This window comes from Microtus oregoni, unplaced genomic scaffold (assembly GCF_018167655.1).
Source record: "Microtus oregoni isolate MIOR12 unplaced genomic scaffold, Mior012 000116F_ref0000321, whole genome shotgun sequence".
NCBI classification, from domain to species: domain Eukaryota; kingdom Metazoa; phylum Chordata; class Mammalia; order Rodentia; family Cricetidae; genus Microtus; species Microtus oregoni.
In genome coordinates this window covers 1,570,466-1,583,226 of record NW_024544745.1, presented here as the reverse complement: position 1 = coordinate 1,583,226, position 12,761 = coordinate 1,570,466, and the positions used below count along the sequence as shown (strand labels likewise).

At 40.2% G+C, this 12,761-nt stretch overlaps 1 protein-coding gene across 3 annotated transcripts in view; it reads right to left on the bottom strand.

Annotated features, from left to right (window-relative positions):
• Positions 1 to 12,761, bottom strand: part of Dcx (doublecortin) — a 77,549-nt gene that overhangs the window by 22,048 nt on the left and 42,740 nt on the right. For 2 of the 3 annotated variants that reach the window (XM_041645764.1, XM_041645763.1), the window contains exons 4-5: positions 3,924 to 4,026; positions 1,598 to 1,735 (exon numbers count right to left, since the gene is read on the bottom strand). In XM_041645764.1, the coding sequence (XP_041501698.1) occupies positions 1,598 to 1,735; positions 3,924 to 4,026 (241 nt within the window). The remainder of the gene's footprint in view (positions 1 to 1,597; positions 1,736 to 3,923; positions 4,027 to 12,761) is intronic. The other variant, XM_041645765.1, reaches the window with a different exon arrangement.

The window sequence follows — 12,761 nt, the reverse complement described above, 5'->3', positions numbered from 1 at the left end:
ATTCAATCATAGATTGTGAGATACTGTAGATTTACAAGATGAAATGGGAATTTGAAATCTATTTCCTCCCATGTTTTGGAAATTACACTGCTGTGAATTCTTTAAATAAAATGGAGAAAAGTCTTTCCTGTTGGAAAACACATTTATTTACCCAACCTTGCAATGTTTGTAGGTAAAATCAAGGACTTCCCTTATTCTAGGCAAGCGCCTCCCACTGAAATATAACTGTGGTTGATATTGTAATGTTTTAATACAAATGAGTTTTTCTAAAGAAGGTGAAAACTTGGGGGGAGTTTTTGTCTTCCTGAAGCCCTGTCAAGGATATCAGTTCACCTTGGAGCGACTTTAGAGGCATCAATAGAATCTGTTCAGAGACAATCATTAGAAACAAAAGCACCAACTTACCTGTGGTACTGTGTTCAATTCAGCACAAGATAATGACCCAGAAACCACCCCAACATCTCTTGGCCTCCACATACCCTTCATCTGGAGGTAGAGCCCGGGAGAAGGACACTGAGAAGCAAGTACCATCCAAAAGAAATCTTTGTATTCAACACACTGGGGACCCCACACCCTGCCTCAAATGCCTCCTGAGAGGAGTCCTGCATTCTGATCTTTGAATACTAAATAGTTGTGTGACATTGGGAAGACCTTGAGAATCTGAACTGCCCCTCAGTTTCTCAATGTTAAAAAAAATACAACCTATAGAGTTATCCTTTTGTAGCTTAATTTATAGTTCTCTTACAATGCACAACAGAGATGATGAAATTGTTTTGCCAAAATAAGGCATTCATATATTAATACAGTAAATAGTTAGTCACATTAAAATGTGGCTAATTAGATTTCAGAAGTGCTAATTAAACACAAAATTCTGAGCAATTTCAAAGAAGGTAAGCATCCCAATAGTTTGTCATATTGGCCACATGTTGAAGCGATTACCTTTCAATTGATTACTAAATAAAATCTATCTATATTGTTTTCTTTTAATTTTTAAATGCAACCACTAAACATTTAAACAGCATACATGTGATGATATCATATGAAGACCACTATTTTGTGAAATTAATAATACAACTTTCAAAAATGATATAACATACAAATCATGCATTATGATCCATATTAGTTCTATTAGATAGAGTTATTCTCTCAGGAAGGTCAGAACACTTAAGGAAGACTGCTTAGGTTGACCAAAGGACAGGCCAGAGATTATAGTTCTTTCATAAAATCTTGCTGTTTTGTGTCCCTTGGCCCAAGAGTTAAGGAGATATTTACATAGTAAAAAGCCAGTGTGGGGGTGCATGTGCCTGTGATATTATCATTGGAGAAGCATAGACAGATGCTTCCTGGCATATACTGGACATCTGGCCTAATCAGCCACCCCCAAATCCCAGTGAGAGACTAGTCTTAAAAGGCAAGATGGGCAGCTCGTGAGGAACATATGTGTTTATCTCCAAACAAAATTGTTTTTATATCTCTGAAATGATAGAATTGGTCTTTGTGGGGACACTGGCGACATTGAGGAAGTCATTTATCTTATGCAGGGGGTATCAGCTTCTATAAATGAAGTCAACATGAACAATAGGAAAAGAACACTCACCGTCTTGGTCGTTACCTGAGTCAGCAGGAGACTTGCTGCGACGCATTGGGCCTGGACTCTTAGCTGATGTCTTTTGAGGTGTTGGGGAAGCTTTTGGGCCAGCTGTGGCAGATGGATTCCCTTTCATAACTCTGCATTCTAGGGGCAAAAGGATGCAAGCTGCTTAGTAGGTAGAACTGAGACCCTCAGGTTACTATCAGCATCTCAAACCAAAATGGTCACCACAGGCCACAACACTTAAGTGGCTCAGGATTACAAGGCGTTGCTCATCTTTTATAGGAACTAGGACTATGGTGAGGGAGGCATGGGGGAAATTTCCAAAAGTCTCTTGGGATAAACTAAATATTTAAGTTCCTCAAATCTAGAGAAAGGACTTCCTAAATCAAGTCATCTGGGTCATATGTCAGCTTAATCATCTGAAATTGACCAAACTATACTTGAAAATAGCACCTGTGGAGGCTTGGCATTTCTTTTTATTAGAGTACAGGTTGACATACCTCAGATGTCTCAGTTGCACAGATGCGGAATCCCTGAGTAAGCTCCTACACATTGTCTATTACCTGCTGCACATTCTCATAGGCACTCCTTGCAACAGAAGTCTTTTCATTCAAAAAGAAGCCTTACTACCCTGTACTGTATTTATAGAGTCCTTGCTCTTTCATTTTCAGAGCATTTTGTAATCCCTTATGCTGGTTTAATAAATAAATGGGTTAATAACTACCCTGATGCTCATTACTCTAGAACACTTATGGGTCCGTAGAGAAGAGTAGGCTAAATGTTTCTGCACTTGTCCTAGCTGCAATCTGATGAATTTGGAGCACACTTTCTGTGATGATCACTCAGCATTCTGAATTAGGAGTAATTTGAGCCACTGAGACTGATACTTTATTAGGAAAATAATTGTGTTCCTTTTCTAAAAAATGAGAGTACTAAAAGCTTAATCTTCTTGCTTAGGGCCACAAATCAACAAATTAGCAATACAAGGTACAGTAGCTACATCTCCTGTGTTCCAGTATATATCCTGCACATTTTTTAGATGTACATTTTTCTTTTTTTTCTTCTTCTTCTCTCGTACAATACATCTTGACCCCAGACTCCGCTTCTCGCATTCCTCCTAGTTCCTCTATGTATGTATGTACGTGTGGTGTGTGTGCGTGGTGCCTGTAGAGGTCAGAAAGTGGTACTGGATCCCTTGAAACTGGATTTATGTATGGTTGTGAACTACTGTGTGGATGTTGGGAACCAAATAAAGTCTTCTGCAAGTGAAACAAATACTCTTAACTGCTAAGTCATCTCTCCGGCTCATTGCCTACACAGTTTATTTTGTTCTATGATATGAAAAGTAGAATCAAACAACATGGTAGATGGTAGATTTTTCCTAGAGACCTCCTTGTTGACTCCCACTTTAAGGTACACCAAAAAGACAGGTGAGGATAATTTGGTCAGTTGAACTCTTTAGGAAACCGAATTAAGAAGACAATTAATTTTGGTTTGTTTTGCTTTTTATTTGTGTTGATGAACTTTAGTTCTCACTGTCAAGAGCCACAGATACAGAGGGAATAGAAAATTGGATACAACCAGGATTTGGTTAGCTATTTCATTTCTTTTAGCCTTTCTGAAAGAAAAACTCTAGAAATGCCACTTTTAAAAAGGACCCTGTCTCGAGTTGCTTGTGGATTGTCTTTTAGTGAAACTCTCTTTGTTTTTCTCACATTTTACTCCTGAGTGGGAAATGTATTTTTAATATGTCTTTCCATTAATATCCCATCCTAAGTTGTGTGACCTAACTCACTTATAACTTATTAGACTAATAGATGTTCAGGTCTTCCTTGAGGCTAACATTCCTATGTAATTCTAAATCACAATGCATAAAGAAAGGAGTAGCAGACACAAAGGTGGGAACTGGGTTTGACACTAAGGATAGAATAAAAAATAAAAAGCTTTATAAAAATGTGAGACCATTACCACATATCATAAAAGCCAGAGGAGAATGGCTAGAAAAAATGCATATGCATAATATCTGTATAGTTCTTAATGCAAAAGTTTTTTCTTGAAGGTGCAGGTTAGTTCATATGATACAGTATATGGTCTAAGAAATGTGGTCATTATTGGGGTAGTTGGCAAGTTTCAAGTAGCAAGAAGGCCTGGGAGATCCAGGTAACCTTTCACTTAGTGTCATGTATACAAATACAAAGGAGAAATACTAGTAATGTCGACCCTTGTGTTACCATTTTTAATTATTCTCCAGGCCACATAAGCTCATGAAAATCCTAAGGGATGAAAAGGAGCAGAACAAAAGTGAATCAAGCCCTATGTTAGTGTTTACCGTTCTCATCCAAAGAAAAATCGTCTTGAGCATAGCGGAACTTTTCGGGACCACAAGCAATGAATACATCATCATCCCCAAAGAAATCATGGAGACAGGTGACCTATGGAGAAAGCAGAAATGCTGGGTTAGTGTTTGATGTCCTTATAACAATAACTTCACATCGTGTTGATGACGTACACAACTTCACATCCAGGCCTTCATCACTATCAGGAATCTTTCTCTCTTCACCTCTCCCTTTTTACAAAAGACCTACCACATTCATAGTCTGTACTATGATCCCTAGCGAGTGAACATCAATGTATCATTGCCTGTCCATGTATGCTTATCTTGTCTCCATGCCATCAAGACTAAGATTGAGATAATGCACAAATGAAATGACTCCCTCTGAAGAAAAACCAGCTATTACGGGTCCCAACAAATGTTACCTCTTCTAGCAACTTAAAGGTAAGGTACTCATGGTCTAGGCAAATTTTAGGTCAGGTTTTAGGCCAAGGTAAGTGACACAGATTTTCTGCAGCTTCTGATGTATAGACCTTGTAGCAAACCCAAAGCTGGTAATTCCTCTCTTCATATTCATATGTTCTAAAGGTAGCTGTACTCTTCATTTAAAATATTACCCAGCACACTAATGAGTCAGAGATTTATTCTACACTGAAAAGCTAACAGAGGAAATCTACGCTGACCACTTTAAACCACATCACAGGCCATGGGTCCCATAAATTTATGTTCCCAGGACTCTTGAACATGATATGCATTGCTACTCCTTCGCTATGGAGACAGTCTCCCAGTTCCCTTCTGAACAAATAAATGAGGGTCCCTGGGAACATAGCCTGATCCCTGCAGTCTCCTCACTTCTCAGCTTTCCTAATTGCATCTGTTAATTAGTCCAGCACATCAGGCAAACCCCGGGAGGAACCATAGAGTCAAAAACATGCTTATCCAACTTCTTGGCTTGTAAGTGTTCAAAGCCTCTAATTGTTGTAAGAATCCCATTCAAGCTGCCAGCAATGGCATTCTAAAGACGCAGGCCTCACAAACTAACAACAGCTTGCTATGTGCAGAAAGCAGTATGTTGCATTTGGAAAAAAAATGTTTATATTAATAACATCATCCCCCACCCAAGATCTATTCAATCTGTTTCCCCAGCCAAGATGATTACAAGCCTTACACAAAGAAAGAGTTGCTTAAAGATTACCCTTTAGTCATCTATGGGGTGCCAAGGGAAGGGAGAGAGCCTTGGAGGACTGCCAGGGTCACTCCTATTAAGCTTTTTCCTAGTTCTGAGCCTCAACCTCATCAAATACACCCATGCCCTTTTTCAGTTGCCTTGTCTGTTCTTCACTTCTGTACTACACAATCATATAATGACAGTCAGAGTGTCCACTGATTGCATCCTTACTCTGAGATAGGGCATAGATTGACCTGAGTATTTCTGAATCTGTCATCTCATTTCAGTCTCAGAAAACGCTATGACATTCACTATTTTAGAGGTGAGAAGCCTGGACCCAGAAATAAGTAAATTACCCAGGTGAAAAAAAAGAACAATAAATCTAAGCAAACATCTAATCTAATGTGCCTTCCACCATCCAGTATGGTGAGCATTTACATAGACCTTAGGAACTGATGGGGAGGAGAATAATACTCACAGATATCACATGACAGAGATCACAGTCTTATAGACTGACACACACTGAAACAGCACATTTCAACTTAGCTTCAAGGACAAGAGAACCTATAGGTGTCATGGAAGCAATTGATTAACAAGCATATCAAAGGGACCCAGTCTCTGTTGACAAGATTAGTTCAAGAAGCATTCTGCATGTGGTGGTCTGGAACTAAGATCCAATAAAAGAGCTTAGTTATGAGCTCTACTCCAGACCTCCTGCTAATGTCTTGGACACTGAATCAACACAATCTGGAGGTTTTAACTTTCAGACACTAAGCGGGTCTGCATTGTTGTCTTGATTGGGACTGCCCTTGCCTTCATTTTTGTTTGAATGAGGAGTGCCTTACCCTTGAACTTCCCTGGTTATCTCTAGGAATTAGTACATTTTTTCAAGGCCTGATTTGGCTTTCATGGACACTTATCTAATCCTGCCCACTGTACCATAGGCCAGACTCACCGCCCCCCATCTCTGGATTTCATTGTAAATCCTGATGAACAGTTTATGGCCTAATAATAATTTAGTTTCAGTTGTATCTATTTAGACTGCATACAAAGAAGAGAGAGAGAAGAACTATTCATGGGGGTTAATGGATATAAAAATAGAAAGAAGAAATCAGTTGTGCATGGGAACAGATATTATTAACATTTGGAGACTTTTAAAGGTAACTAAAGCAGAAATTTAAGAAGAAAGAAGAACTGTCTGTAGATTCATACATTGTTTTTCACGGAGATATCTTAAATGTTAAAAAATTTAATGTTTAATGGGTGATTTTTTTCATCTCAGTCACATGCCATGATATATTATTCTAGGATAAGAACCCAGTACAGATTGTTAGAGTACTTGCAGTTACAACTACCCGTCCTCTGCCAAACCCCAGACTCTCCTGTTCCTCAGGTTGTGCAAAAAGCTTTAGACTAGCCCTCCCTTTGGGGATCTTATAAGAAAGGCAATGTTCCTTATGCTTTTTTGACAAACTCGCAATGGTGTTTGAAGCCAGAAATGTTGCAATACAGCTGTTCAGCATCAAGTTTCTTATGTGATCCTGCTCCCTATTTTACTGGCTTCAAAATGTAGACAAACACATCTTGTGTATGTGGATACCCAGCTTTTCCAAATACTTTTGATGCTGAGACACAGCAGCCACCATTTTTGTTACACAATGAGAAAATAGAACATTTTCCATCTTAAAAAATGAAAATCACAAGGCACAAAGAATCAAAACTTCCCAAGGTTTCAAAATTGGCTCATGAAGAAGTTGGGACTAGCACTCCGGCATCCTGCTTCAGTTCAGAACAAAATAATTTATGTGACTGAAAGAACATGACTTGCTATAACTCTAAAACTCCTAAGAGACTAGAGAGTCCAATATACATTAGACTGTCATTTTGAAAAATGAAGTTTTGTTATTAACCGTATTTTTAATCCATGGACAAGAAAAACTTCTCCCTTTAGTGAAAACTGAGTACATGGTGGAAAACAGGGACAAGGAGACGAATGAATTTTAAGAAGAAGAGAAAGGAAAGAATAAAAAGGGTAATAATAATGGGACATAAGAAACAAATTTCAAATGAAATAATGCTTGTTAAACATTTTATGGTAACAATGACACCAAGTCTATCTTGGCTTACACTTCAAATGCATAATTTTCTAACTAGCTTTCTGAAGCAATCTTTTTAGCACTAAGTGACAACAAAGGACTACTCCCTGAAATGCCACGGGATTCTCAAAGAATAAAGGTCTTGCTGACATCAGCTCGAGTATGAGTCATACTTGAGTATTTAAGGCAGAGGAGAGAACACATAGGCATGACACCCATCTTTATAATTACTCAACTACCGCCACAAAATCAATAAGAATTAACTGAGATTAACACTTAACCATTACCTCAGTGCTCTTCATTTTAAAAAAGCAAGAAGTAGAGGGACGCCAGTGTGACTGTACATTAGCATGAACAATATATTATTTGGATGGTCCAGTGTCTTAAATGTCAATGGACAAGTGGATAAATGGAGGCAAGAGATCTCTGTATATAAGTAGTTTGAGTCTATTAGCTGCAAATGGAAAATTCACCGGGACTTGATTTAGGCTTGATTAGATTCTCTGTCCACATATTACAGATAGTGGTCATTTTTGCATGTGCCTGCTGCTACTATATCCCATAATTCATTTGACTAATCCTTCAGAAAGAAATGTTCTTCAGAAGTATTTATAAATCGGTGAGACTCACATTTGACATGTGTAATTTGTTTTTGTGAAAGCTCAGCTCTCCCCCATATTGATCACTATGCACTTTCTAAAGCAAAGAGGCTGCGTGAGAAATACAAAAGCGAACAACAAAAGCCTGTGCCTTCACAACTGACAATGTAATAAGTACGTGTGAACTACACAAATAATTAGAATACAACGCAGGCTGTTGTTAGCACTGCTGCAGAGGCACAAAGAGCAAGAGGAAGCATGAAGACAAAGAAGACAATAAAAATAAAGATCACCGTGACCTCACACAATCATTTAAATGCATGACATGAAAGTGAAAGTGAGACACTCTGGAACAAAGAGTGGGACAAGTGGGGGCATAGAGGAGACAAATATGGGGAAATACATGATAAGCTTGAATACAACATGTTTATGAAACCCGTCAATGGTTATATGACAATAAAAACGTTTTATACAGAGATCTGAGGAAGACTTCACAGGGAAGAAAACTCAAACTGAGTCTGGAAACATAGCTGGGATATAGGTTAATGGAAACAGGAGGTGGTCTAGGCAGAGGTTGCTGTGTGAACAAAAGCTGAGAGGCAGGAGCATGATATTCTCTTAACAGCTTTAGAGAAGCAGAGCTCCGTCTTATTGGCTATAGCAATTGGTTTTACCCCTCCCCAAAAGCTGCACAACACAATAGCCCCAATCCATATCCTAACCTACTGCACAGACAAAACACCCAATTAATTGCCTCCTTGTAGAATTCAGGGTGAAGGGAAGGGCAAAGAGTGTCTATGAGGAGGGCTGGTCCTGGTGGTGAGGAAAAGGGAACCCCTGTGGCAAAGCAGACAAACCACATTGATTTCTCAGTCTTGCCAACAATGTGCCCTGGCCATAGAGAGTGGCTGGCAAGCTTTGCAAAGTGAGTTAATGAAAGATTTGGTAAACATTACCAGTGAGGCTTTCTAGAAGTTGCTGCCACTTTCATTCTGGAACATTCTCTGCCTGCCAGCTCTGGACTAGCTCCAGTCAGAGGCTGACACTGACTTGGCTTCTTAAGCTGTGTAATGTTTCTAGGTGACCCTGATTTCCTTATCAAACTCTTTTTCTTGGAGTGATCTTGAAGTTTTGCTTGTGGATTTTCATAATAACATTTTTCTTCTTTTGGCCTGGGCAAACAGCTCCTTAATTCTGAGGTGCCCATTTTTTTGGCACAGATCTCTTTATTCAATTCCTGCACTTCTCTAAAGTCTTTGAGGAAATAAAAACAATGGCACTTGTATTTCTACAAATTATTTTTACTGTTTTTGAAATCTTTCTAGGAGGGAGACTATTTGGGAAAAGGAAATTGTTCAGTAAAAAATTATTGGGAGAGGGGACAAGAGATGGTCATAGTAGTTGAATATGACCCAAGAACATTAAACACACACATGAAAATATTATGTTGTAACTCCTCATTTTGCACCATGACTGTATGCTAATAAAAAGTAAATTGAAAACCTTTCAGCATTTATTCTATGTTATATTCTTTTCCACACCTCTAATCTCCATCCATCCTAACGCAGTGAGGATTCCATCTACTTCCCAAACTCCAACAAGGCTGCTCTTACCAAGATCAACAGCAACTTGACTATTGTCAGATCCCGATCCTCTTTCTAGCCTCGTTTAAGAGCTAGCAACAATAGTAATCAGGTGAACCAGGCTGCCCGCAGTACTTTCCCTTGGTAGCTTCTGGAATGCTCCTTACTTGATATGCTCTTTTTAGTATTCCACCTGAATGTTTGGTTTGATTTCTTTAGCTAATTCATAAGAAAGTCACTGACGCTGTGTCACTGATAGTTCCAGTGACAGAAACATGTGGAGTCTAAATATTTTGTTCCTCTTTTTCCTTATGGTGATTTGTTTATGTGCTTAGTATATTTTATAGTGAGTTTATAGCTGGTTGAACTAAATCATTTGGGATCCCGAGGGAGCCTAGTTTGGAGAAAGTTGTATGCCATAAAGATTGGAATTTTTTTTAAATCGACTTCAGCGTTGGTTTTCCAGCCATTCGTTTAAAAATAATAGATCCTTTTCTCAACGAAAGACTTTCCCTTTAAGTAGCTCACACCTTGGTGGATTGGTTTCCTTTCTCCACCCTTCAACTATATCTTGAGAACATTGTCCATGTCTCGTATTTACTTTATTTTACCTCATGGTAAGCTTGACTTTGTGACCCATCTCATGGGCCCAGGAAATAATCTTGATGGCTGATTGTGGAGGTGAAAATTGACACCCTTTCCCCCCATTTGTGTCATCCTCTGGGAATGGCCAACCCTTCTGTGGTGAATTACTTATTCCTATAGCAAGCAACCAAGCTGTGTGAGTGACTCTGTGATGTTCCTACACTAAAGCATAGTAGATCTCACTCAGTCTTCGACTGATAGAGAGTGATGAGTTCTCAAAAACAAAACAAAAAAAAAAAACAACATTTTCATAGGTAGGAATATGTCATGTTTAAGGTCAACTGGTCTTTCCACTGGTCTTAGCCTAAAAGCCAACAGTAACTCTGTCTATCCCCTTCTTGAATTTCCTCAAGACTGAAATCTAGAAAGTCAGGATTCAGTTGAAATATTGACACTTGACTTGATCCCCTTTTCAGGCTTTCTAGTAGTTGCCTTTGCATGATGAAAGGCCACAGTCACTCTCTGTAACCTTTGCTGATTTACGTTTGTCAGGCGACACTTGCCGCTTCCATTACCTCATTTGGCTCATTAGCATCTCTACTAAATGAAACAAAAAGGGCCATCAAGGTTAAGTGATTTTTACAGATCACATTTCTCGTTAGTGACACAGCTTACAGCAGAACTTGATATAACTTATTCCACTCAGAGTACCTAAGGCATACAGCAAAGGCTCTTTATAGACCCAACAGGAAAGCCCTTGGTAGGGAAATTCACAGGACAGCAATGCTTTAAGAAAAAGGAAGCACAAAGAGGAGACAGGAAGAAAGAGGACTTTCTACTGTATGTTGCCAGGAGGTGGTTTATGATTTAATAATCAGATCTTAGGTGATGGCAGCCCCTTGGAAGCCGGGCAATCCCTCAGTATTGAGGGGTGTTTTTTTCCTTAGTTTTCTTTTGCCATTTCCCCAACAGTCTCTATCGGCTCCCGCCAGAGACGTGGATGGGATGAGGGCAGCTGCAGAGGTGCTGGAGTCCATGCCCAGGACTGACACCTGCCTTTCCACGGGGCCCTGGGGATAAGTTGGCTCAGAGAAACAGGGATGGGACAGACCTCCATTCATCAGAGAGAACTGGGGTGGAAAAACCCTGCCTGATCCCTTGGCACCATTAAACTCGGAGATTGGCCCTGGGCCCTCCACAGTTCCAGGTTCAGTTTAATAAGGTGAATTAAAATGGGAGAATGCATGTGTAGGACTTATTGCTGTGGTCTATTGTGTGTAACGGTTATCTGGTGCCTGCTATGTGCACAGCAGGGTAAAGTCATAGCTGTAGATTCTACTAGAGCAAAAGAAAAAAAATGTATGCTTCAAAAATAAAGCCACTGTCTCTGTTAGAAGTTAAAATTTGCCACTGCCTCCCTGCTTTCTTCCTGGGCCTGGCTTCCTCTGTTGGAAAGCAGCGATTCTGGTCCTTCAAGGTTTATGAGTCCTTTGGAGAGTTTGGCAAAAGCTACGTCTTCTCCCCAGGAGATAAAAATGTGTACCTAGATAGCTAAGTTTCAATAGAAATGGGGAGGTGCTGGGTGGAAGGGCGGTTAGGAATGTGTCTGAAGGCCATCTAGAGATTCTGCGAGTCCTCTGGACTGGTTGATTTCCGAGGACATTTCTAGCTCTGACAGGATGAAACATTCCAGGTTGGACACAGTTAATGAGCAGATACACTCGCCAGAATGCTGGCAGCTGTTGTGGAATCCCAGAGGCTTAACTGTACCCCCCTTCCCAGGCTTCCTGAGACGATTCCAAGAGAAGCCAAAGGATATAAGCTCATTCTGTGAAAACTAAGTCCAAGGGAAGCAAAGGAGCGCAAACTGATTTACAGCGATGCAGAGACCTGAATGTGCCTCAGGCTATTGCCCCCCCCCCCCCCCCCCCCGGGTTGCTGGAGTTTAACAAGGACACTAACTTTGCATGAGTGAGTGGGCAGGAGAGCCATGGTCCCTAAACCAACCGTTTCTCATGGCTGATTGCGGAGAGAACAAAAAGCAAGACTGTTCAATCGGTAAAGGGTACACAGCACTATCATAAATGTTCTGAGAAACCCCTTAGGAACTTTTTGTCTTGAGAAAGCCCTTAGGAACTTTTTGTCTATGTGACCAGACAGCATAACAATGGCCACAATCCTACAGCATTTTCTCACGCATTTACTTTCTGCTTTGTGACTTTGTATTTTCCTCTCCCTGCCCTAAAACGTCAAGGGAGAATCCAGTCAAGGAGTCTGATAGGATTTTCTGTCAGGAGTATCTATTCCAGGCCTTAGGCCTAAAGGAAAAAGAGCAGCTGCCAGAACCCAGGGAGAAGTGAATGCGTTCTATGAAGAGGACTCCCTGACAGGAGTCGTGACCCTTAGGATAGACAGTTAGTGATTTCTCAGACAGGGTGCTAGGGAATAGACATCCCAATTTCACTCACTTTTCTCCTCCCCACCTATGCTCAGCTGGCCGAGCACCGCTGTAATAAAAAAGACAAGGGAGCTCCTCATTATGGTCAGCTGACAAGGTCATCCAGCAGTTAAGAACATGGTTGAGTGTGCCTGGGTGGGGGGGAGACTTGAAGCATGCATGTACTACCTACCCTAGGAAAGAGGAAGAACGTCTTGTATCCTGAAACAGAGAACGGGTGTCACTAGCACGTAAGCAATAGTAATATTGTTACAATTGTGCTATTCCATGTCTTCTATATTTCAGGCTATGACAATTCCTTCCTTTCTATTTTCAGCCACAGTTCATATAGTCACTAAACTGCCCT